The sequence below is a fragment of the Heterodontus francisci genome, chromosome 9 (assembly GCF_036365525.1).
Source record: "Heterodontus francisci isolate sHetFra1 chromosome 9, sHetFra1.hap1, whole genome shotgun sequence".
Taxonomy (NCBI): Eukaryota; Metazoa; Chordata; class Chondrichthyes; order Heterodontiformes; family Heterodontidae; genus Heterodontus; species Heterodontus francisci.
In genome coordinates this window covers 92,136,884-92,164,686 of record NC_090379.1, presented here as the reverse complement: position 1 = coordinate 92,164,686, position 27,803 = coordinate 92,136,884, and the positions used below count along the sequence as shown (strand labels likewise).

Below are 27,803 nucleotides of genomic sequence, written 5' to 3'. Positions count from 1 at the left end.
AGGTTGAAGGATCCCCACATGTGAATAGAAGATCTGCTGGACTTTAAACAGCAAAAAGCACACAGCCTACCAGCAGAGAGCAGTGGTAAGCTTCCCTAGCCAGAAGCACACTACCAGTAAAAGCACTGGCTTGTAGTGCTATCTGGGGCCAAATGGATCAAGAATCTCAGCTCCAGTGATAGGCCAACTCCACCAGATTCCAATAACGAGCTAGCAGGCTGGCAGATCGAGTACTACCTGGCTCAGGTATTATATTACCAAGTCTCCCCAGTGGTTTTTCCATCATCTTCTTGGAGCCACTTTAACCCAAAAGGGTTTCTGCTCAAAAACCTTCCCTCACCTGATGCCTGCAAAAAGAATATTTACTAACTGGTCAGGAGACAAGTGCAAGACCTTGCGAGGTAACAGCAGGCACTACAGTTTCTACGATGTTTTGTGCTATGTTGTTATTCAGAACATGATAATATCACTTTCCCTCTCAAACTGCTATGGAAGCAACCCATTTAAATACTGGTACCATGTTCCTTCATGGAACCTTAGCATTGCAATGAAGGCTGTTGCTCACGTGTTTGGACGTATAATTCAATGAAGATTAAATTATTCTTCCAGAGCCACCAAATTATAATTCAACATGCTGCTACAAAAGAAAGATGGAGCTACTATTCGTACCAAAGGCATGCCACACAATCGCCATATCTTTGCTGTATGGTAGTAAGTTAAAGCTTCATAGGAACAGGACTAGCCCATTCACCTCCTCAATCTTGCTCTGCCATTCAACCTATTAAATCATTACTGACCTGTACCTCTACTCCATTTACCTGATTTTGTTTCATATCTCTCGATAACCTTACCTAACAGAAATTTATTGATCGCAGTCTTGAAAATTTCAATTGACCCAGCATCCACAACCTTTTTGGGGAAGTGAGCTCCAGACTTCCACCACCCTTTGTGCAAAAACAAAAGGTTTCCTGATTTCATTCATAACTGGCCTAACTCTAATTTTACTGTGCCATCTTGTTCTGGATTTCCCTACCAAAGAAAGAGGTTCTCTGCATCTACTGATACGACCAGGTGAGAAGGGGTCTAGGGGTTCCCTCTCATCCTTTGTCAGGTTTAACCATAACAGGGTTTAATTTTAGTAACACTGTATTTTAGCTCCCCCTTCAGTGAATCCTTGTTCACTGCTTCAATTGTAAGACAAATAAATCAGACAGGTTTCCTTAGATTTAAACAAGAAAGGTAGAAGTTTATTAATCTTAAACTCTAATGCGGTCAACGATTATGAATATGTGATGCAACCATGCTAGCATGTATACGCGATAAACACACACACAGATAGAGACAGAAAAAGTAGAAGGAATAAAGGGGAAAAGGTTGAGGCAATATTTGGTAGTTACAGTCCTTTAAGTTTGCTGTGGAGTCTTTGGTTGCCAGTAGGTCCTGCTATTCGTTGGGGCCCAGTTCACACTTCAACTTGTTTTGATGTTGGAGTCTTTTCTCTTGAGGTGTACGTGTCTTCCATGGGTCTGGTGGCTTGGGAGAAGGCGGAAGAGAGTGAGCGACTTCCTTGTTCCAGCTTCAGTTGTGAACTGCCTTCTGTCCCTTTACGCTGTGGCACAATTCAAAAACCCCAGATTGCCCAGGTTAGTCATGTGACTAGCTCCTTATTTGGAACAGTCTCTCCTGTGAGGTTGTGGATTGTATTACCTTAGCAGTGTCTGGAATGTGCTTCCTTACACCTTCAATGTCTGGTGATCAAAATCCATTTGGGTTAATTGGAGCACGGAATAGTCCTTTGTCTCCACAAGCAGTGTCTCTTAGTATGCAAATGTACTTCTAGCCCAGTGTCTGGTGATCTTCAAACAAGTAATTTCTTCACTCTAGCAACAGTTTAAAATCAATGTTCATATGACAAAATTAATATGCCTCATTCTTGGCAGGTGGGGGTCTGCATGACACTAATTATATCATTTTAAATACCTCAATTAGATCATTCCTCAACCTTCTGAACTCAAATCTGTCTTCATAACTTAACCCTTTAAACTCTATCATTTTGGTGAATCTGCACTGTAAGGCCAATATATAATACACAACATACAACTGAAGCATCACTTCTGTATTCTAACCCTCTTAAGATAAAGGCTTACACTCCTTTTTACTGATTATTTTTGTACCTTTCCACTAATTTTTAGTGGTTTTTGAACATGACTACTTCTCCACAGTCTCTAGTCTCTCATCAATAAGGAAACATTCTGATTTGTCTTTCTTGGATCCAAAGTGGATGACCACAAAGTGGATTAGTCACTTTGCCTGGCCATGTAGCTTTGTAATTTCCTGCTCCTACCTACACAATGTACTATGCCTCCTAACTTAACATGCAAATTTGAATATACATTTTCATGTAAGTCATTAACATACATGGTAAAAAGGTGAGGCCCTAGTATAGAGGCAATTAGGGATGGGTAATAAATGCTGGCCTGGCCAGCGACGCCCACATCCCATAAAAACGAATAGATTAAAAAAAAGATCCCTCGGCAAAACCACTTGCCACATCCCGCCAATCAGAGAACATTCCCTTTAACCCTGTCTCCTACCTCCCAGCAATTACAGACATCTTACAAGGTTATCTCTAATTACAGGCACTTCCATTTTTGAAAGTCCTTTCTGTACAGCATTATTAAATGCCTTCTGAAAGCCCATGTAGATGAAAGCCATCGGTGAAAGTTATTGGCCCTCCCTTATCCACCAGACCAGACACCTCCTCAAAAATTTCAACTTGAATAATCAGATGCGACCTACCCTTCACAAATCTATGCCTACTGTCTTTGATCAGATCAGGCTTGCCCAAGCGCTCAATCACTGTCTCTGATGATAGATTCCAGTAACTCCCCTGTAACTGGTGCTAAACTACCAGGTCAGTAGTTACTTGGCTTCTCCCTCCCTTTCTTTAGAAAATAATGAAGTGATATTTTCACAATTCCTAAATCTAAAACACTTTGGAAATTTATGTTTAATGCACCTACAACTTCCTCAGCTATTTCTTTTAATAACTTGGGATGGAAACCATCAATTCCTGGAAACTTGTCCATTTTAAATCCCATTACTTTCTCCATTGTTAATTTTATACTTGTATAAAAGCCATTACATTTCTCCAGTTGACTTATTTTCAGATTCCCTTTTACTACTGTCTTCTTTATGCACTGTGAAAACAGAATCAAAGTACTCACAATTTCCTTATTGTCTCACCTGCACCTGTCTTTTATATGTCCATGTTACTCTTTTCTCTTAAAAGCGCAAATATTGCTGTGGCAGGACAATGAATGGCGCCCACTGTTAGATAAACTTGCCTGTGCCTGTGTAGTATCAGTGATATTTTGCTGAAAGTGCAAGATGGAAATGGTGCAGCACCCTGTGCAAGGGATCTGGGACCTGAGTGAACAGGGAAAGCAGCTATGCATCTCTTTAAACAATTTGATTGAAGGATTCTGAAATTAACAGCGCAAGGACCAAGAAGGATCTATAAATTAGAACAGGTGAATCCAATGTCAAATCAGAAAGAGAAATAAGAGGAAAAGACAGATGGATTGAGAGAGTTAGAAAGAGAAGCAGAAAGAAAAGACAAGCTTTTAAAAATTTGAATTTAAAAAAAAATTCCAACAATTAAACCTGAAGAAATGAAACTCCACATTTGTAATAGTTAATTTTCAGTGTCAGAGGTTGACTTGGCAGTAATTAACAGCTATCACATCTTTAAAAACTTAACTTTCTGTACAAGTTAACTTCGTATCTACTGTACAAGGAAAGGAACTTCACACTGCTCAATGCATTTCAGTGAGAAGCCAAACAGCGACTACCATTTTTGAAAAGCTAACGGTGGAGAGGTGCATTTCCGACAGCAACTTTTCAACTTCCATGTTTAATTGTGCATCTGCCCTTGACATAATTTGCTGTGGCATTTGCACATAAATAACGGTAAGCGCTATTAGCCTCATTGTGACTAACAGGAATTTTTAGGCAATTATAATTATAAAAACTTTTGCTGTTAGTTTTGAAAGCCTTTGTAATTGTTTTCCCCATTCCATTTTGTACCTTTTGTCCCTTTGATTCTTTTTATAACTTTCCCAGTCTGCTGGATTATCAACTTTACCTTGAATTTGTGTAAACCTTTTCTTTAGCTTAATACCGTCTCTTACCTCATTTTATTGACAATGGTTGCTTAACAACACAAGTGGAAGCTTTGCATTTGATGGATATATACTGATTTTATATTGCATCATACATTTCTTTGAATACTTTCCATTGTTTAGGGTAGATTTTGAGTTTGTGCAATTGTAGAATAGAGCCAGCTCACTTTACATTTGCTGCACAAAGTCAAGATCCATCTGTTGCCTTACCGATTAACAATTCAGCTCAGTTCATTGCAGTTAATTTATTTCTCATCCCAATGAAATTTAAAATCTTGGTTTATGACTCTTGCTACTCCCTCTCAAACACCATGTTGAATTCAATCACATTATGGTCACTATTTGCAAGATGCTCTCTTACAGTCAAATTAACAACTCATTCTGGTTTGTTACTTAGCATATCCTGTCCATATATGGGGATAGAATATATTGTCCCAGAAAACCATTCTGAAAACATTCTAGAAATTCATTGCCTTTACTACATCAGTTGTTCAGCTTCTCCCAGTTTGTGTGATCATTAAAATCTCCCATTATAAACACATTGCTTTTGCTACATTTTTAAAATTCTTTCATGGGATGTGGGCATCACTGGCAAGGCCTGCATTTGTTGTCCATCCCTAATTGCCCTCAACAACTGAGTGGCTTGCTCGGCCATTTCAGAAGGCATTGCTGTGGGTCTGGAGTCACATGTAGGCCAGACCATGTAAGAATGGCGAATTTCCTTTCCTAAATGACATCAGTGAACCAGATGGGTTGTTACGGCAATCGATGATAGTTTCACAGCACCATTACTGAGACCAGCTTTCAAATTAATAAAAGAAACTTGGAATTGATTTGTTAATTAATTGAATTTTAAATTCCACCAACTGCCACGGTGGGATTTGAACCCACGTCTCCAGGGTATTAGCCTGGGGTCCTGGATTACTAGTTCACTGACATTACCACTGCACCATCCTCACCCCCTCATGCTTCCCTGATCTCTGTATGTATATATCCTTTACCAAACTGCTACTATTGGAATGTTAGTAGACAACCCCTACCAGCCTTTCAATTATCAGACTGCCTGTCTGACATCCGGTGCTGGACAAGCAGAAATTTTCTCCAATTAAATATTGGGAAGACTCAATTGTCTTTGGTTCTCCAATCCTTGTTTTTGAATCCCTCCATGGCCTCAGTCCTCCCATACTCTGTAACCTCCTCCAGCCCCACAACCCTCTGATATCTGTGCTCAACTAATTCTGGCCTTATGAGCATCCCCAGTTTAAGTGCTCCACCATTGGTGGCTATGCCTTCAGCTGCCTAGGGCCTCAGCTCTGGAATTCCCTCCCTAAATCTCACCTTCCACCTTAAAACCTACCTATTTGACTAAACTTTTGGTCATCTGCTCTAATATCTCCTTATGTGGGCCTGGTGGAAAAGATAGCACAGAACACCAGGGAGAGGGAGAGAATTGGAGGTGGACCTCCACACATTTCACAACTAACAACTGTAGAGGAGGCGACACTGGAGATCAGTGGAGTTTTGGCATCCCTGGCCTTTGGAGATGGGGTTACAGGGATCTCCCAGTTACCTGGTGACAAATAAGAACATAAGAAATAGGAAAAGTAGGTCATTCAGTTCCTTGTGACTGCTCCACCATTCAATGAGATCATTACTGACCTTCTGCCTCAGCTACACCTTGCTGCACTATCCCCATAGCCCTTGATTCCATTAGTATTCAAAATTACAATTTCAGCCACCCACGTCATACCCATTAGGTCATTGACTTGATTTCAATAGCGAGTGATCATCTTCATAAAATGATATCTTGCAACATGTTCTTACTTTACCACAACTAAATCATGGCCTTCTCACACACTGCAGGAGTTGCTGGAGGTCACAGACGATTGCTCAAAGGAGCTGATTCCTGAGGGTACACTGTGAGAGGATTCATGCTCAGCATGCACCAGCTCAGATACTCACATGCCAGTGGGATCTGTTAGGCAAATAGTTAGGGTTTCACCTAGTGACTCACACTTCACAAAGGAGCAAGAGCAAATGGTGGCAACAGGTTCAACGGTGCAGAGTACATATCAGAGGATGCAGCCTGCTCCAAGCTCTGCTGGACACAGATGCAGTACACAGGGGGCGGTTGATGAAATGGAGAATCGCTGAGCAGCTGCAGATAGTGTGTGATGCACTGACAAGCCTTCAAAGCCCACCGATCATGTTTGCTGACAGAATGGAGGAGTCTGCCTCAAGCATGACCGTGTTGATGTTGCAGGCCATTGAGATGATCTGTCATTCCACTCCTGTCAAATGAGTGCCTGCATGCCTTGACCACAGTTGTGCAGACACTGGAAATCAACATGTCTGCCACCTTAAATAGTTTGACAGATATCTTAGCCTGACAGGACCACACTGATCTGCACCAAGATGCTCTCGAGCACAGTGGTAGTAATGAACTACAACTGCGCCATGAGAGGCTTGATGGTGAAAGGTGTGATGGAAATGAAGGATCCATGCAAAGCACTTCGACTTCTTAACTGCTGCCCACCCCCATCCCCAGCCCCCCAGCTCACCCAATAGCTCGCATACTGCCTTGTCTCCCAATGGACGAATCTGCCCCACGGCTCCAAAATCCAAAGGGCATCAGCCACAGCTAGGATGTGAGAAGCCTGTTTCTACCTCTGCTGAAGTCACACACGTTGCACCACACAGGTTTTATAGGAAGGGGAAAATCAAGCTTTTTGTAGTTGCACAAGAGTATGCACTTGTATGGGGCTGTATGGGAAAATGTTTGTTGATAATTTTCTGTTGTTTATTTTTGTCACATTAATATTATTTTTCACCACTTTTCCATCTTACCCATTTTTGGATTCTGCTTGGTAAGTTGCTTTTTAACTTGTTTGACGACATGAATTGATGGGGACAAATTGACAAACGTTCAAGGGATGGTTAGTTGTTTGGAGGATTGCTTTTTGCAGGGTGCAGTGGTTAAGAATGGTTGTTGCATTTTCTTGCATTAATAAAGGAATCCCTGGCACTCTGGGTAGCAATGTGAGCAGCTGGGAGTGGGAGGTGGGGTACACTGACTTCATCACCTTCTCCATCCTGCCCCTCTGATTCATCCATGGAGCATCTGAGCTCTGTCTTGTTCCTGCTCCAGGTCCAAGCCTCACTGCTGCACAATGTTGTATATAGCACAGCAAACCATGATCATTCTGGAGACCATGGCTGGCGCGTACTGAAGGGTGCCCAATCTGGCTATGCACCTGAAGTGCATCTTCAGCATGCCAATGGCTTGTTTGATCACACATCTGGTGGTCAGATGGCATTCACGGTAGTACCGTTGGACTTCATTGGCCGTGTTTCTGACGGGTATAAGTCAAATTTGAAGTGGGTATCACTTGTCTCCTGGCAGCCCCCCCAAAGTCTGCTTCCAGGTCTGAAGACATCAGGGAGTTTGGACTGCTGCAGGACAAAAGCATCAGTGTAGCTGCTCAGGAATCTTGTGCACACCTGAAGAACGATCCTTTTGCGGTTGCACACCAGCTGCACAGTGATGGAACAGAAGGCCTTCCTGGTTGTTCTGTGGGTGCCTGATTGCCACTTGTGTGCAGTGATGATGCCCTGCATCTATGGGAAGCCAGCCAAAGCTGCAAACCTGAGAGCTCGCTCATTTTGTTTGGCGTCGTTGCAGACAATTGTTGACAAAATTGTTGGCTCTGGCATTTATGGGCCACCTGGATACGTCCCTGGCAGAGCTCTGGAAGGATCCAAAGGATAAAAAGTTGACGGTCACCAGAGAGCCGGTCTTGTTCTAGGAGACTGCAGACATCTGCTGATGTGACAACCTGAGCCTCCTGAGGTATTCAGGCATATCAAGGAAATTAAGCTTCTATCTGTAACAACAGCAACTTGCATTTATGAAGCATCTTTAACATAATCAAACATTCCAAGGTGCTTCACAGAAGTGTGATGGAACAAAAGTAGACACCGAGCCACATAAGGAGATATTCAGCCAGATGATCAAAGGTTTGGTCAAAGAGGTAGGTCTTGAAGGAAGAAAGTGAGGTAGAGAGCAACGTACCCTCTAATCTTTGTTTTTGTTTGTGGCCTTCTCTCAGAAAAAGTACTGTGAAAAGTACTCTCTGGCAGGTAAGAAAGCAGTTGTGAGTACTGAATATTTATTGCCATATTTCTATGAAATTGATTCAGTCCCCTCAATTGCCGCTGTCTTCTTGCCTTGTTTTCACTGGAAAGTTTCAGGAAGCCCAAGAAACCCATAGACCCAAGGTAAAACTAAAAAGGGAGTTGAAATATTGCTCTAATTGAGTGTATCTTAACTGGCAACGCGCATCTTCCAAGGGGGCTACGTGAATGCATCCTAACGCACTCAAGTGAAATGCAGAAGTTGGCAGGAGTCGGCTTCTCGATGCTCTGTCAATCTCCTCTGTTTTTAGCTCCCAGCCCGCACCCAAACCCACGGACTCCACCATGTTAAAATTCCCCACATTAACTCTGTTTTTCTTTCTACTGATGCTGCTTGACCTGTTGACCATTTGCCAATATTTTCCGTTTTTATTTCTAATCTTTCCTTGCCTGGTCCACAATGTGGCACTGCAGTAACCCAGAGATTAGTACCCTAGAGGTTCTGTCCCTTAATCTAGAATTTAACTCTTCAAATCTTTTTTCAGAACCTCGAACCTAGTCCTACCATTGGTTCCTGTATGAACCACTACATATGGCTGCTTGCCCTCCTATTCCAGAACCTTCTGTAATTTCTCCATGGCCCCTCCATTCCAAAACCCTGTCACCTGGGAAGCAACGTGTCATCTGGGATTCTGGATCACATTTACTAAAGAATCCCCCACAATCACCACTTGTATATGCTTACTCCTGTACTGTTGCCCTCCAGGTATGTTGCTTCTTGGTGTCCTTTATTCCCTCATGATTAACGTTCTCCATGTCCAAAATTATTACTGAGTAGCTTTAAAAAAAACTCCAAATTTTAAATATAAAAGTCTGTACAATTGAAATAATACAAAATTCATGAATTACTGTTGCATACTTGAAATTGTGCATTACAGCACAAATAGTCAATTTATTTATTGGACTTTGAGCAGTTGTGCTGTATGAACTCAGTTAATCACCAAAGAGGCGGCACAGTGGCGTAGTGGTTAGCACCGCAGCCTCACAGCTCCAGGGATCCGGGTTCGATTCTGGGTACTGCCTGTGCGGAGTTTGCAAGTTCTCCCTGTGACTGCGTGGGTTTTCGCCGGGTGCTCCGGTTTCCTCCCACAGCCAAAGACTTGCAGGTGATAGGTAAATTGGCCATTGTAAATTGGCTGTAGTGTAGGTGGTAGGGAATATGGGATTACTGTAGGGTTAGTATAAATGGGTGGTTCTTGGTCAGCACAGACTCGGTGGGCCGAAGGGCCTGTTTCAGTGCTGTATCTCTAAATAAAAGAAATAAATAGATAAAGGGCTGAACTTTGTTTTCCTACCGCTGAGAGTGGCAGCGAGTGAAAAAATGGTGGCAGGCACGTAGGTGCCGCTGCAATCTTGAGCACGGTGGCTCTATTAAATATGCAGGGCGGCCGCCCCCCACAATCGCGTAGAGGGGGTGACCTCGGCGATGCCTTGAATGGCACAGCTGTCTCTGCGCAGGCACTGGTGCGATTTTTAAAGGGCTGCCGGGCCTGCACAGAGACTGCAGAGTTGAACACCATACCACCCTCCCAACTACACCGAAAATAAATGTTCATCTCATTCCCCACCCCCAAAACGCTTAAATTGCAGAGTTGACTCCTTATCGCCGCAACTGCACAAAGTGCAGAGGTCACCTCTCTCCTGCTCACCAACACCCCCCCCCCCCCCCCCACCCACCCCACCAACTGCAAAAAGTGTAGAGGTCACCCCTTCCTCTCCCCACACCCCCTCCACACTACAAATGCAAGGTTGACCCCCCCTCCCCGCCCCCACAGCACCAAAAAAATCCTGAGATTCCCCCCTTCCCCTCCTCAGTGGCACCAGCTTTCCCTGAACGGGAAAGTGAAGGCACATGAGTGCAGCCTCTCGCATGGAAAATCCGATCAGACAGTAAGATCGTGGGAAATTATATTTAAATGTATTCATAACATTTATTCAAATATTTAAAGTTGGGTCCCGTCACCGAGCAGCAGAGGGGCCACTACAGAGCCTTGCCGTCACTAGGAGGATTGGGCCTGGAAATCCCGGCATTGGGTTCCATGGCGGGCCTCTACCCCTCTGATCTTCCGGCCACCCCTGCCACGGAGCCTGACGTTGGGAGCTGAACAAAATTCAGCCCGAAGAATGAACTAATGTGCACAATGAACCTGGCTGACTATGAAACGACCTTTCAAAGAAATTCTAAGCTCATCAATTTATGGGGTATATACCACGGAAACTTTTAAAACCTGAAGCAAATGCATTTACACTGTGGTTGAACAACCATTTATGCTTGCTATCTTAAAAGAGCTATATCAACTGCAGTTTCAGGCTTCCAAGTCAGGGCCATTGCTTTAACCTACATATTTATATCACCACAATAGGACAGAAATATTTGGCTACTTATTTTTCTACAAAGCGAGATTTGAATAAATGAAATTTATGTGCCACAAATGCTGTCCTCAAAATGAATTTGAAATATTAAAGACACTAAAAGTTATAGTGTAGACAGAGTCATAGTCATAGAAGACAGAGGGTATCAGTGGATAGGTGTTTTTCTGAATGGAGGGATGTGACTAGTGGTGTTCCGCAGGGATCAGTGCTGGGACCTTTGCTGTTTGTAGTATATATAAATGATTTGGAGGAAAATGTAGCTGGTCTGATTATTAAGTTTGCGGACGACACAAAGGTTGGTGCAGTTGCGGATAATGATGAGGATTGTCAGAGGATACAGCAGGATATAGATCGGTTGGAGACTTGGGCGGAGAAATGGCAGATGGAGTTTAATCCGGACAAATGTGAGGTAATGCATTTTGGAAGGTCTAATGCAGGTGGGAAGTATACAGTAAATGGCAGAACCCTTAGGAGTATTGACAGGCAGAGAGATCTGGGTGTACAGGTCCACAGGTCACTGAAAGTGGCAACGCAGGTGGATAAGGTAGTCAAGAAGGCATACGACATGCTTGCCTTCACCGGTCGGGGCATAGAGTATAAAAATTGGCAAAGTCATGTTGCAGCTGTACAGAACCTTAGTTAGGCCACACTTAGAATATTGCGTGCAATTCTGGTCGCCACACTACCAGAAGGACGTGGAGGCTTTGGAGAGGGTACAGAGGAGGTTTACCAGGATGTTGCCTGGTCTGGAGGGCATTAGCTATGAGGAGAGGTTGAAAAAACTCGGATTGTTTTCACTGGAACGACGGAGGTGGAGGGGCGACATGATAGAGGTTTACAAAGTTATGAGTGGCATGGACAGAGTGGATAGTCAGAAGCTTTTTCTCCAGGGTGGAAGAGTCAGTTACTAAGGGACATAGGTTTAAGGTACGAGGGGCAAAGTTTAGAGGGGATGTGCGAGGCAAGTTTTTTTTACACAGAGGGTGGTGAGTGCCTGGAACCTGCGACGGTTAAGAGACATCTTGACAACTATATGAATAGGAAGGGAATAGAGGGATATGGGCCCCGGAAGTGCAGAAGTTTTTAGTTTAGGCAGGCATCAAGATCGGCGCAGGCTTGGAGGGCCGAATGGCCTGTTCCTGTGCTGTACTGTTCTTTGTCCTTTGTAAACTTTGGTCTTTCTCCTTTTTCTTTCGTGCATGTATCAACATCGAAATGTCAGCTTTTAGTTCTGTGACAGGAGTTTTTGTTTAAAATTTACTTTGGAAACAGTTAGAAACAAATCTATTTCTAGTTAAAGACTGAGGCATAATTGAAACATAAATCTAGCCATCTGTGATATTGCTTTGGGGTAATCAGCTGTATTCAATACATTCCCTGCACTACAAATGCAAATGACTGTTTCACAGGAACTGGCTTATACTCTCTATTGTGTTACCAAACCACATTCCCACAGGAAAACAATGTCCCTTAAACATAACACTGTTCCTTTCCTTTATCAACACAAATACATTATGAAGGTTTCCCTCATGGTTGTTCATTGGTTATGTGAAATTATTTTGGTTACTCAGTGAAATATACCGTCTGATCATTTTCTAAAACTATAGCCAGTAGCCATGTTGTTAAATCATTGCTGGAGCAAGACAATGGCTTAGATCATATATGAACAATGTAATTTGAACACAACATACACAGCGGGTTATAGCTTAATTTTTTTTTGCTGGAGGCACCAGTTTATAATCTAGACCTTCATTCTGGTCAGTGGAAACTTACCCTGACAAACTGGACAGCACTCTCCCTCAGGGATGTAATAGTTTTCACATTTCAACTCTCCACATTCTGCTTTCGAACATAATGAGATCCCACCGCGACAGCGACAGAACCAGCAAGCCTCCATGCGATACACCTCTCCATCTGTATACCCAGTGCCATTGTAGATACATTTACGAGTGGTTTCTGAAAGAAAAATCAGGAATATTTCAATGATAAGCACTCACTGTGTAACTTTTCCTCAACTTTTGTTCAAGCAATATCTCCTCGATACTAGGATTTAATTTGAAATTAAATTTTTGGGCCACAGAGGTTTCCAGTACAGGATAACGTGCAGTCCACAGTATTTCCTCGACACGTTCATTTTACAGATCTTCCTTGTATAAAGCACTATTCTGTTCTGGCAGCTTATTGCAGTGAAGTGAGCAGTTTAAACAGGAAAATCAAAGAACAATTTTTTCTGAAATTTCAACTAGCTAAGAAACGTTCCCTACTATCATAAAAACTAAACATATTTGTGCTCAAAAAATGGTTTTGATGTAAATGAAACTGGCTTACTGATTTCTAGCAGATCTATTCAGTGCAAATATTTTAATGATCATGAGGAACGAGAGATCCAATCTTATTTAAGCAACCCGAGACTGACTGCTTTGAATCGACCAGCTTTGATTTTCTCAGTTTATATTGTTCCACCCTATTGAAGTTTAGGTTTATGCCATAAACACTAAAAATCTACAATATTCACATCCAGGTTCAAATAATGGTCTGGCATTGAACAGAAGCTGGATTACTATATTATGAATAGTTTTTATAAACTTTCAGAACATATTCAATTCCTGCAATTATACTGCTGCTAAATAAATGCAAGCCATCTTTAAACACCATCAAGAGTTTACCTATTAGTGTCTGCAAAGCAAGCTTGCAGCCAATCAATATCTACATCTGGTCCCAAAAGCAAGGCCGCAGTTTTTAATGTAGGCTTCAAATCTGAAAATGCAACATGGGTAATTCCCCAGCCTAACACCCTACTCCCATCGCACCTGCCACCTGCCCCCCACGCCCCCATAATAAAAATGGATATGACTCTCAATGTCTGCAGGGCATCAAAACAATCAGAAATCATTTGACCAGTTGAGAAATGTGAAGTTAGTGTAACTCTCTGTAACTGTATTTTTGTCTTCCAACAGTTGGATTCCTTCTTCTATGTGTTTTATACAGTAATGATGCAGGAAACACCCACAGGTCAGTCAGCATCTGTGAAGAAAAGACAACACAGCATTTTGGCAAAATGAATTTCTGTTTATGTTTCTGACTGCCGGCAGCTGCATATTCTTGCTTTTAATTTAAAAAGTTTTATAGCACCAGCTGTTGTATTTTGGGCAAAGCACTACGATAAATAAATCTATTTATAGAAATTGAATGTCCTACTGAAGTTATTGAGCCTCCCGAATTGAATACACATCCTAGTTCTTTACAGACAGCAAAAGTCAAACTGCATGCAAAAGGCACAAATGAAAGATTAAAAATAAGCAAAGTGCTGACTCATACAACTCAGAAGAAATTCGATGAAAAATTAAAAGTTGTGGTCATTGGTGTCTTGGTGTGCAAATTCCAAGCAGTTCTCAGGAGTGGAAAATTCACAATTCTTTTGAACTGCGTAATTCTGTGTAAAATGTTTGATGAATCCGTCAACCTGCTCTATTCAGTTTTTCTCACTGCATTCGTGGCAATGAAAGCTTTTTGTGGATGAGTGCCTGAGCTACTCAGAGTGAAAACCATCTTCTCCAAACCAGTGGCGTTTGATGTCAGCTTGCTGTCAGTGCATTCATGTGGGTTTAATCTGCAGTGGGCTCAAAAAGGCCAACACAAAAGACTTCAACACTGGTCAGAAAAGAACTGCAGACATTTATTATCAAAACACTGATCCCTTTCCTGTCAGCCACAATCAAGCTAGTACCAAGCGCTGAAGGGAATTATTTTTCACCCTTCGGATGGAAAAAAAAATTAAAACCTTTCCCAACATTGAACTGTTGAACTTTTCAGCTCAAGCATGTGACCAGAAAAAAACCTGTTTAACTTTGCACTTTATTTCAAGACATTTTACAGCCTAAGCAGTTTTACAGTGACTGACCTAACACAGCTTAGCAAGTCAATACATTTATATCCACAGATGAAAAAAACATAATGGGGGCTGCTATCCCATATCCCTAATTGATTACTTTGATCTTCAGTCTTGTATACTAAATTTTGGTATTTCTGCCTTTGCTCTCCTATTGGAAATGAATTCCCTCATGATCTAGCACTCAAAAGCACCTGCAGCTTTGAACCGACAATTACATGGGGCTTCCAAGAATGCCTCACTCGGAGACTGAATTTGCCTCGACCTCTTTTCACAGCCACATCTCTTTACTGAACACTTTCTTCCTCTTTCAACCCAGTCCATGCGGGTTCCAGTCAAATTTACTCCCAGCCTCTATTTAGGATTCACTTATGATCACCAATATCTCAGTGATATTTCATCTGAGCATTTTGAGGAATTTATAAACTCTAAGCGCTACTTCATGTGTGCTCTCAATCTCTTCCTTCAACAGCATCAGTTCAATCCATACCATTGCCATCGTGCTCTTAAGTTCAACATCATCTTTCAACTCATCATCCACTTAAAAAGTTTATTTCTTCCTTTCAAAAAAATCAAGGGCTACAAGCTCTGCAACAGAGACAAGTCAGCACAGACTTGCAAATATAAGCATCAACTACTGAAAACCACATTCTCTGGATGTAAATAAAGCAAGATGATACTCAAACTTTTGATTCGAAGCATCAAATCCAAAAATAAAATTGTTGTTCTTTTTCCAATGTCCAGAAAGTAGTAGAGTGGGCGATGTCATCATCCCAATGAAAAGCCAGGAGATAATGATTATTTTCAGCATTTTTTGCTGTTATGAGTTCAAAGATCTGAAGTCGAATGTTGGTAGAACGTTCTACCTGTCCATGTAGAAATCACAACAATATTAACCTAACTTGTCTCAGATTCAATTAAGATACCATCAGAGGGCTTCGCTCACCTCAACCAGCCAACCAATTTAAATGGTGTGCAGGTGATAAGTTTTATTCCTTGGGTCAGTTCACGAGCAACAGGCCAAACGTAAACTCTCACTAAACAGGAATTTTGCCATGTCGTTGTTTCACTATGATTGTAAAGTTTTAATCAGAACATGTTTTTTTAGAAAATGACACCATTCCATGAAGATGCAAGTCCAGCTCATTCCATCCTTTCTTATCTGGTTTCTTAGTCAATACATGTTAGCACAAATCCTGAGTCTTTATGCAATACACTTAGCCAGCAGGCAATAACATGATGCAAAATGAATTATTTATTTGCTTACACCCACGTGACGGTGTTGCACACTTTGCTGGAAGCTGGAATACCCATGCATTCCAACAGTGCATTTACCAAGAGCTCTAAAGTGACTGGAATTGTATGACGGATCTGCATACGCTGAACAAATTTAGCAATAGAGCACTGTATTTATCTGTTAACCTAAGGAATTAGATGATCCAGGTCTAACTTCAATTCTTGCACGTATTAATATTGCTACATTGTGACATGCATTGGATTATAAAGCCAAAATACTGTGAATGCTGGAAACTTGAATCAAAAACAGAAAATTTCCTGATTTTTAAGTTTTAGCTCCTCTAAATCCAGTTTTGATTTTCTTATAGCTAGTCAGACTGCAATATTATTTTGTTCTATTTATGATATGCCAAGTTAACCTAGAAAACTATTTTTTTTTAAATTTAAAAGCAAGCTAGCCTGTAGGTGATGCAGAAATCTCAGTATCAGGTTTCTAAGTTTAATCCAATTTAGATTGTCTCAACAGCACCAAGGCTGGTTTAGTGGTGGATAAATGTTGGGTTGGCTTCATAGCAAGACAACACAACACCCCATAATCAAATGCATGTCATAATGTAGCAATATCACAACATGCAAGAATTGAAGTTATACCCATCGTTTAAATCCTTAGGTTCACAGATGAATACACTCAAAGAGCAAATCTGCCAATTTCAGTAAGCTACATGAATTAATGAAGGACTATCATTTCCTTGCAAAAATCTTTACATTTTTGGTTTTAAAGGCACTGTTGTTAATTTACATCAGACATAAATGGTTTAGAACTGGTGCTAATCTTATCTGAAAGGTGAAGGACAAATAGCACTCAATTCTCTCACCTCCACTCATTTGAATGACTATTCACAATTCCATGTGCAAATTCAAGGAAATGACAGCACTTCAATAATTCATGTGGCTTACTGAAATTGGAAAATGTGCTCTTCTTGAGTGTATTCATCAGTGAACCTATGGATTTAAATGATGGGTATAACTTCAATTCTTGTACATTGCGATATTGCTACATTATGACATGCATATGATCAGGGGGTTGTGTTGTCTTGGTCTGAAGTTTAGGGAAAAGTATAGTGGTGGAAAAGGGAAACTGCATTTCGGAGAAAATTAAAAGTTAAGTGAGTGTCACAATAGGGATGACAGAAACAAACAGCAAGCTTTTTGTTGAACCTCAGAGGAGGTCTATGATTGGGTTGCATCTGAAGATAATTCAGGTTCCTATCTTGTTGTAATGTCTGCCGGTGCAACTTTCTTTGGAAAGAGGAACCCCCACCAGCATATCTGCCAAAGTAAGGTTATTTTACTTAGCTCTGCAGATGTGGGGTGAGGGTGCATGCTGGAAAGGAAGGCACAAAGCACCTGTTGGGCTTCCTTCCACCTTTTTTGAACATGTCAGCTATGAGGACCCCCTATTTCCACTAGCAAAGGAAGAATTTCAAAAAAAAATAATTGCATAGGGATATGGGGATAGTGCTGAAAAATGGTGTTGAGGTAGATCAGCCATGATCTAGCTGAATGGCAGAGCAGGCTCGAAGGGCCGAATGGCCTACTCCTGCTCCTATTTCCTGTCTTCCTACCAGGGCTTAAAAATACTGAAGAAACAGCAGGAGAAAATAATCTCAGGGACTGCCGAGAAGTTATAAAACCACTCAGCTTTAAAACTTGTGGGCCTTTTAAAGGACTTTCAGCCTTAAGGTTTCACTGAGCACGACTCCAGCTAGTATATTTCAGGAGCGCTGTGCCCTCGGCATCCATGGACTGGGAAATAGAGTTACGTGTCTCCCAATCTTCTTTGGCATAACTTTATAAAGCTCCCACCTGCTTCAGATGAGAGCTTCCAAACATCAGCCCAGGCCTGATCTGAAAATGGAGCAGGGTGCAAATCCATTGAAAAAGGTGCAGACAGGACATAATTGTCCTCGTAACATTTCGTAGGCATAACAAGATGCAGGCTAAGGCAATATGGACAAGGACGCGGTGAAAGATAATTACAATGTTGACTCTGGTGGATTCTGCAAGTATATTAAATACTTTTGTGTCAAAGTTCAAATCAGAATCTAGTCTTGGTTCCCTTACATGCTTCTTTCACAAATGCAAATATTCTCACTACATATGCTTCCAAAGGTAGCCTTCATTCACTTATAACTGGTCCACACTAAGATATGTCATCAAATTAAATTTTATTTGTAAGGATGTGTGCCATGTTTGAAATTCTGTAAAAAAAAAAAAAATTAGGTTCTCCAAAACTAGAATTCAAACCTGTGTTCTTCCCAGCCCAGGGTGTGAGATAAATACTGCCAATGGACTTTGAGGGACTATTTGTATATTGCTCCTACCAAATCAACAAAATGCTACTTTAGGATGGCCAACCATTCAAAAAAAAAGAGACCAAAAAAAACAAATGGTTTGAAATACAATATACCAGTTTGCACATTGATATTTCCACTGTGGTTATAAGTTTAATGTGGAAGAAGTGTTGAAACTTGTTCCATAAAATAAATGGTTCCTACAGTTTTACTCCAAATTTGGTCTCCATCTCTCTCATTTCTGCTCTCCTGGTCTCATTCAGTCCTCTCATCCACATGTTCATTTTTTCTCTCACATCTTTCATTACCTTACTTATTCATTCACCCCATTTCTCTTGTATTCCCATTCTCCCTGTCTGTCTCACAATCCCTCCATGTATTTTATTCCCTCTTCCTTCTTGCTGAAAATTTCAAAAGGTAAGTGCAGATAAGAGAAGCTATTTCTATACATGCCCCTTGCTAGCATTTCACACCAATCGGCAGCATATTGAGGCTTCTAGATTAGTGTGTCAGCATTTCCTGACAAAAGTCAGTGCAGTCTTGGCTTCTACTTCAAAGATCTTCTACTCCTCAGTCCAGTGGTTAATGCATTGGACATGTCTCGTTCTCCCCTCAGCGCCAGTATCCCCGATCGCCATCTTTGTATACTGTAGATCTGTGTAACTACTTGCTTTCACATGTCAAGGCCAGCATACCCTCTAATTTTATTCCCCACTAGCCGCGTTTTGAATGACTTCAGAATTTTAGTCTCACAACCATAACTAACAGAGAGGACCTCCCCAGGTACGAGTCACACATGTGAAGAAATGTTTCTTGGCATCATTCATAAACTTGTCATTTGCCAATTTGTATTTGTGATTCCTTGTCCTTCAGTTATGGTTCAACATGAAATAATGCATTTGCATGCATAATAAAAAGATAAATAATTAGTTTTCTATTTACTTGTATGTGTTTTCTGCATTCGTCATACAATATTTCAATATATCTAAGTTATCAGTTTGCATGGTATATTGTTAGATATAGAGCTTTATACTGCTTATTGCTGACGTATTGGTGCTATTGTGATTTGCCCGCTATACACAAATAATTTACATGATCAAAACGTTCTGATTAAACCTTAAAATGAACAAAACAAAATTCCTTCAAGATATCTTGTACACAGTGTCATTGGTATTTCAGACAGAAAAGGCAAACTCTGATTTAGCCTGCATTGCTCATTTGCCCGAACTTTCTTCGCAGGATAATTGCCTGCAAAAGAACAGTAGAGACAGTAGCAGCAACAGAGGAAATTGAACTTCACTGAAGTTTGACAAGGGTAGCGGATGACAAACAAACACCAAAAGGTCTATTATTAGAACCATAGTAAAGTTACGACACAGAAAGAGGCCATTCAGCCCATCCTGTCTGCACTGGCTGAAAAAAACAGCGGCCCATTCTAATCTCACCTTCCATCACCTGGTCCGTAGCCTTGCAGGTTACAGCACATCAGGTGCAAGTCCTGGTACCTTTTAAATGAGTAGAGGGTTTCTGCCTCGACCACCTTAAATCTGTGCTCCCTGCAACAGGTCCTTCCTGTCTACTCTATCTAGGCCCCTCATAATTTTGTACACCTCAATTAAGTCAAGTGTAATGGAATTTACTAAGCACACTTTAACAAGGTGTGAACTATATACTAAACACTTGTTTCTGCCTGAAATTGCCTGTAAGTGGTGACTTTGTCATTGACAATAATGGTAATGGAAATTAGTTTGTGCTATTTGCCCAATTTAAATGTACACTGTTTAAGTGGTGGGCACTGTATTCACATATGCTACCATGTATAAATGATCAGAGTCTTTCCTCACAATGTAAAGCATGTGCAGAGCGATCGCCGATGTCATCAGTGCATCCAAACATTTGACAGCTTGCCAGTAGGAATCCGTGCACGTGCGCGACGACGTCACCACGTAATGACATCAGAGTGTTGCCTTACCCCTTAACGACCGCGATTGCCAACTCCATCCTCCCAACAGTACCCTGCGCCCTCCCACAATCGTCACTTCTCTTCACTGCTCCCTCCCACGAGTGCCACTTCTCTTCACCGCTGCCTCCCGCGATCGCTGCCTCAATCACCCTTTCTCTTCCCTGCACCATCCTGTCATTCTCTCCCATTCCCGACTGCTCGCCGCTCGCTTCCCACCTCACCGATCCCGCAATGACGCCCAGCGTTTTTCCGGGCAGCAAGGCAGGGAGCGAGCGGCGGGTGAGAACGGCGATCAGACGGGCGCAGCAGTATGGAATGGCGAGCAAATGGATGCAGTGGGATGGAGCAGTGAGCAGGCAGGTGCGGGAGAGAACGGAGGATGGAGTGGCAAGAAAACGGGTGCAAGATGTAACAGCGGGATGGAGCGGCGAGCAGGTGAGCAAGCGGCGATTTTGGGAGAGAGTGGGAAAGAGAAAGCAGCGATCGCGGGGTACTATCGAGGGGGATGGAGGCAGCGATCGTGGCCATTGAGGGGGTTTGGGTTCATTTCGTTTTTTGTGTCAAAATGAGCAGCGCCATCTTTATTACTAGCAGCTGCCTGAGACATTGCATACAGTGACGTTTCAGTCGATGAGGCTGCATTTGCGCATGTGCCAGTACTGCGCCACCTAATGGCTGTGTTGTCAGCAAATATGCCCAGAAATGATACCTAATACAATATGATTCTTTTTCACTCAACAGAGCTTTGATCTAATAATAGCAACAATGAATCGCCTCCAATATGGTATGGTTCCAGTTGAGATCAGAGCTACCATTTTAAAACACCCAACTGTGTTTTTTGACAACTCACTCCAACAATCATGTCAATGATTAACACTTCCCTAAACTTGCCATGGATTAGTTTGGCAAATTAGCCAACTTGATGTGTCAGTGGGTTTTCAGTATCCCACCAGTGCTTTTGATCTTGAACTATCCTCTAATAATGGCAACTGAGCAAGGAAGCTGTGAATGGGTATGAATGATATCAAAAATTGAGATTTCAAAAAATATTAAATTGTGGATGCTGGAAATCTGAAATAAAAACAGAAAATGATGGAAATAGTCAGCGGGTCAGGCAGCATCCGTGGATAGAGCGACAGAGGTAAAGTTTTAGGATGATAACCTTCCATCAGAGTATTAATATAATATTAAGGCCTTCTGTTACGACCAGGTGAGAAAGGTGTCTAGGGGTCCCTCTCAGCCTTCACCTGGTCATAATAGAACAGGTTTAATTTTAAACACACAGTATTTTGATCTCCCCCTTGGTGAATCCTTGTTCACCGCTTTCCAATTATAAGGCAAGGAAATGAGCACAAACAGGCTTTCTTGGGTTTAAAGAAGAAAAGTGAAATTTATTAAACTTAAACTCTAATTCGATGAACGCCTACGGATACACAACGCTCCTATGCTAGCATGCATACGCGATACACACATGCAGATAGGGACAGAAAAGAGAAGAAAAATAAACGGAAAAGTTTGAGGCAATCTCTGAGGAGCGTATTTTTTTGTTACTGTGCTTTGAGCTCACTGTAGAGTCCTTGATTGAAGATATGGTCTTGCTTTTTGTTGGGGCCCAGTATTCTTCTTAAACCTTATTCACTGTAGGAGACTTTTCTCTCTCTTGGGGTTCATGTGTATTCAGTGGGATTTGGAGTTCCATGACAAAGAGATGTGAGCAGACAAGAGAGGCTCTATTCAATCCAGGAGCCAAGAGCTTTCTGTCTTCAAACACTGTTTCTCCAATTTAAAACTCTCAGTACAAAACTATGCAACAGCCAGTTAGTCATGTGACTAATCTGGTCTGACCACATCTGTTCTGTACATTAGGAGCCAGGGATAGCTCCTTTGTTCCAACACTGTCTGCTAGTATGCAAAAATGTCTTTCCAGCCAGGGGTCTGGCAACTCCTTGTGATAGGAACCCCTTCTCTTCTTGCCAGCAACAATTTGAGATTTAATGTCTACGTGACAAAATTAATGTGCCTCATTCTTGGCAGATGGTGACCTGCATGACACCTTGTCATGTGATTATTGGTTATTAACCAAGCAAAACATTACTTTATTCAAGATCCTGTTTGGTGCAGTGATAGAAGAGTTAAGGTATGAGAGTGACGAACTTCAAAGGGGTGAATGACTTTATCTTCCTTTTATTTATGAATACACACCAGGTGTGCTGCACATGTGGGAAAATTGGGCGCTTAATATAATGCAAGTTCATCAGAAATAATCTTAAATAAGTGTCACTGCTTTAAACTTCAATACATTGCATCTTTTCTATCAACTACCATGATCAAATTTTAATGACACCAACATGAAATGCACAAAAGCCAAATTTTATATATTTTTTGAACAATACCTGGTCTGCACTCATACACATCACAACACTCTCCTGGTGTTCCTGTCGCCTCTGAAAGCAGAACTCGTTGATGAGCAAAAGGACAATTCTCTTCTTTGCAGGTTTCCTTCTTACACTGGCAGGCACTTGGTGTTGGGCAGCACTGGCCTGGTGGCGTGTATCCTTTGATAAGTATAGAATCTTCAGGGCAAAGAGATTCAAATTGTATTGGGCAGCGTTCATTGGAACAATCCAATCTGTCCCCTGAATGAAGGAAAAGGAACAATGTAAGAAGTTGTATTCTACTGAACTGCTGAGTAATTGCAGGATAATATATCTTTTTAAATACAGCTTAAAATATATTTCATTGATTTAGTTTGAGACAATCAATTGTTATAACAAGATAATATATGATTAACGTATACAGCTTTTACCATTTTGAGGACTACTATTATATGCATAATTGAAAATAAACTACTACTCCATTCACTATTGCAATGTAAAAGGCTTCTGTTGTACTTCTAAAGAGCAGACATCATCAACTCAGGAAGTAACAGGTCAGCTTCACTGTTTTTTAGAATTAAGAACAAATGTACACGTCTCATCCTTGAAACTCACCATACTACCTTGAAATGATGTACAAGATTACCACAATCCTAATGAAAAACAAATTATAGAGATGAATTGATTTAAAAACAAATATAAAAGCTATTGTTGCAATTGAACCTTTACAAGGGCCTTCTATAACTTGTAAACTTTGGAAAGGGTTGGTTACGACCAGTGCCATACGTACATCCGTCTTTGCATAGTACGGGAAACTATGGCTGGAATTTTGCCTCTCTCGGCGGCTCCATGTTCCGGGAGACGGAAACGGGTGACGACATCGCTCCCACTCCGTGCCTAGCTGCTGTCCTGATCGCGTGCTAACTTACCAATTAGCGGCTCGGTGGAGTATTAATGTCTGAAAAGGGCGCATGCGGGTGGGAGGGTGAGTGCCAGCGAGGACGGGGCTAGAGCTGGAAGAAGGTGCTGAAAGCCATTTAAGAGGGCTTTCAGCACCCTCAATGGCTCGGAGAGGGCTACCTGCATCAAGGAGGACATTAGGAGGAACAGCATCTGAGCAGAAGGAATAGAACTGGCTGAGGGGGAAAGGAGTGCAACAGGAATTAAAGGGGCGACCCCGCCATTAAACATTAATCTATCAGAGACATCTGAGGACCAGAATCAGCTTGTGGCAATGGCAGAGAGAGGCAACCGCAATGAAGGTTGCTCGCAAGTTCAAAGTCTCACGCATGTGGCCACACTGCAGTCAATGACATGTCCTTCAGTCAGGAGTGCTGATCACAACTGATCATTCTGTTTTCCCCTGCAGGTGAAATACAGCAGCTGCCAGGCACATCCGTTTACCTTTGAGGATGAGGAGGGGACCTCAGTGGGTGCAGTACCACATCCTTTCCCCGCACCAAGCGCAAACTCAGAAACAGTCACCTCGGTTGGGATGTGTGCATCCTTGGATTCATGGTCACAACCTGGTGCCAGTACCGCACAAGTGCCGGAGTAGCTGTCAACGGTAGTATTGGCCGTAGTCTCTGACACTCGGAGGACTGAGAGAAGCTAGGCCATTGCTGAACCCTATGCTGAGGATGAGCCTCTGATGTCATCCATTCGGCGGGAGATGCTGCAGGTGCAGTGTGCGGTGTGTGGAGATCTGGCAGAGTTACTGGAGACATTGCGTGCTCTGGTGCAGACTTTGGAGATCTCCACCCCGGCCATAACATACAGTCCCTGTCCTCTGTGCATCCGACTTCCTCCATTGACAGATTGGTGGCTGATGTGGAGGGCCCAATCCTGGAGGCCCTGCTGAACCTCACAGAGAAAGTGAGCTCCATGGAACAGTGCCTTAGTGAGCTGTTGATGAGGTTCCTGCGACAGCCGGAAGCTGCTCATCCCTCTGAGATCAGCAGGGAGACCTAATTGAGCCTTGCGAGGGCACAGGAGCAACAGCAGAATGCATCTGGGGACTCCTCTCAGGGCGCTCCTGATGCGTTCAGCAGCTCCTTGTCCCCTCTGCCAGTGACTTCAGCATCTCATGATTCCAGGGTGTCGGAGGGTGGTCTTGAGACTGCTCAGGGTCACCTCAACATGCCGGGGCCCGCACGGCCTCGGGCAGGCAGAAGACGCCTGCCAAGGTCATCCAAAGCCATGGGGCATCCTGAGCAGCCACCTGCCTCTGCCATGGCTGGCGGTGAGGGGTCGTCCACGTGTGTGAGCACTCGCAAACGTTTCAAGAAATCACAATAACTGCACTAAGGGGTCACTGGTGTGATTTGAAAATATTTATTTGTTATAATTCACACAAAAACCATTAAATTTTTCACCTGGCATTTTCATCTGTCTCAAGTCAAGGATGATGTTTTAGGTGATTTTGTTGTCCTGCATGAGATGGAGACTTGGGAAGGTGGCACATTTGAGCCTTGTGGTGTTTGAGGGAAAGGTGGCCGCTGCAGCTGAGATTTCCACCTGCAGGTGAGTGCTTCTGCGCTTCCAGCTGATGTGAATGCTTCGTTTCAGACTAACATGTCAGTCGCTGGGAGAGGGGCCTCTGATCAGAGAAACGCCCGAGCATTAGAGCCTCCTGAGCCTCCCTTGCACTCAATTCCTGCAAACCTCCAGCCCCCTTCCCCCGCCTTTCAGGTGGCTGCACCCCCTCAACTATTTCACCATCCTCTTCTGAGGATGCCTCGCGCTGAACAATGTCATCATCCTCTAGGGCCTCCCCCCTCTGCAGTGCCAGGTTATGTCAGGCACAGCAGATGACAACAATGCGAGATACCCTTGCTGGCGAGTAATGCAGGGCACCACCTGAGCAATCAAGACACCTACATCTCAATTTCAGAAAAAACTATGGTCTGCTCTATGGTGACTCTGGTGGTCACATGGCTTGCATTGTACTGTTCCTCTGCTTCATTCCGTGGGTTCCTCACTGGTGTCATCAGCTGGGAAACCCTGTCGCCAAGTATCCATCCTTGCAGGCACTTTGGGGGGAGGTGGGGGGGTGGTGGTTTGAATACTGCTGGCACCTGGGAATTCCAGAGAATAAATACACGTGACTGCTTCCTGGATAACGAGCACACACCTGCAATATACCCTTACGGTGGTCACACACAAGTTGCACATTCATTGAGTAAAACCCCTTTCGATTAATGAAGGCCCATGACTGACCTGTAGGTGCTCTAATGGCCGCATGTGTGCAGTCAATCACGCCTTGGAACATGGGGAACCCAGTGATGGCACTGAAGCCTCTGGCTCTCTCGGCCTGACTGGCGGAGTCTATCTGGAAGTTGACGAACTGGTTGGCATGCCTGAATATGGCATCTGTCACCACCTTGATGCAGTGCTGCGCTGATGACTGTGAGATTCTGCACGTCTCCTGTGGAAGCCTGGAAGGAGCCTGATGGTAGAAGTTCAGAGCGACTGTGACCTTTAGTGCGACCGGCATTCGATGGCCACCTACGCAGGTGGGTATGACCTCCACTACCAGCATCGCACAGAGATGTGACAGTCTCTCGGGACAGGGATCAGTCTTCTACAGTACTAATACTCTGACATCTGCAGAAAGCTCAACCACGGGCGGTAAACCCTGCCTATTGGGCAGACTCGTCTCCTCACAGGTGGTTGCTCCCGGCGCACTCTGTGACCTTCTGCCCCTCCCCCATTACCAGGCTGCACTTGGCCAACAAGTTGCTGACTTCCCTGGCCACTTGTCCTCCTGTCTCTCCTTGTGGCAAAGTCTTCCTCACTAGCCGAACAGCCTCCAGAGTGGACAATTCCCATGGCTGCAGTGTCCCAGAAATGTAATGAGGACAGCTATTTGCTACCTGCCACATGGGCAGGCACTCACAGGTGAACCCTGGTGAGCCAGCAATAATAGCCCCAACCTTGCAAACAATGCTCAAATCTAACAGAGCTTAATGAAAAATCTTCAACTCCAGACACACTGGTTGCAGCTCTTTTAAAACTTCCGGGTTCTTGACTTCCCCCCTACGACTCGTTTGCCAGATGTGAAATGTGACAGCCAACGTAAAATGGTTGTCAATTGGATTTTAAAGTAGTTCAATTGGCCCTTAATTGCTGCAAATCAGACGGCGAATGGCGCCTCCATCTCGCCCGCCATCCGACTTGCGTAAGATGGGGATTGAGTGTCATGACCCAACCTCATCAGCCGCCATTTTTTGGCTCAGCCACCTCGGAGGATACCTGATTTTTGAAGGTAAAATTCCAGCCCAAATGTAGTGGCAGTCAACCCCTCCAATACCTCTGGTTTGTCATGCTACTTGCCTGACATCTGGTATTGGACAAGCAGCATATTGGGATTTGTCCCAATGCAAACTTAGCCACCGTTACCATCTTTCTCCCCGACCACTGTCTGAGCCAGACTGCTCGCAACCTTGTATCCTATTTGACCAAGCTGAGCTTCCGACCCTCATCTGCTCTCAATTACTGAGCCTGCCTACTTCCACCTCTGAAACATTGTCCATCTATGCCCATATCAGCTTAAATGATGCTGAAACCCTCATTCCTGCTTTGTTCCCTCTCGGCCAGGGGTCGGCAATCCATTTTTACTGGTGAGCCTTTTTTTTAAAAAAAAGAAATTTGCCTAAAGTACAAACTGTTCAGAGTCACAAGACAAAAATTGATAAAATTTTAAAAGATGGAATAAGCACAAAATTAAGGTGACAAAATTGTTTATCAAGAATCTAATGAACATTATGCAGTTATCTGATGCTGTAAAGAGACAATTGCAAGGCTTTTCTGGCACTGTAAGAATATAAAAAAGGTAAATGCTGAAAAGTTCAATCATGTTGGGCTGAATTTTACAGACGCCCCTGACGTTGGGGGTGATTGCGGAGGTGGGGGCTGGAAAATGCCTCCAGGAGAGGCCCGCCACGAACCTTGACGCCGGGAAGGCCCGGTTCCATATTGCTGGCTGTGGCAAGGCCTCTTGGCTCGAAGTCCTTTAAAAATGGCGCCAATCCCTGCACAATTTTGCCCTGGCGATTTAAACGAGCTGCCACGTTTAATATCGCGGCGGCTCCACAATGTATGGCCTGTGTGGGGGGACCACCATTGTTTACGTCCACTGCCGATAAATTTTGGTGCGTTGTTATCTGACTCAATAAGTCTTCATATAAAATTTAGCATTTCTTTTATTCTTCAAAATTCTTGAAATTGACTAGC

The 27,803-nt window shown here is 43.0% G+C and overlaps 1 protein-coding gene across 3 annotated transcripts in view; it reads right to left on the bottom strand.

The window, feature by feature from the left end:
- LOC137373908 (cysteine-rich motor neuron 1 protein-like) overlaps nt 1–27,803 on the bottom strand; it is a 359,636-nt gene that overhangs the window by 86,435 nt on the left and 245,398 nt on the right. For 2 of the 3 annotated variants that reach the window (XM_068039487.1, XM_068039489.1), the window contains exons 3-4: nt 22,587–22,829; nt 12,525–12,707 (exon numbers count right to left, since the gene is read on the bottom strand). In XM_068039487.1, the coding sequence (XP_067895588.1) occupies nt 12,525–12,707; nt 22,587–22,829 (426 nt within the window). The remainder of the gene's footprint in view (nt 1–12,524; nt 12,708–22,586; nt 22,830–27,803) is intronic. The other variant, XM_068039490.1, reaches the window with a different exon arrangement.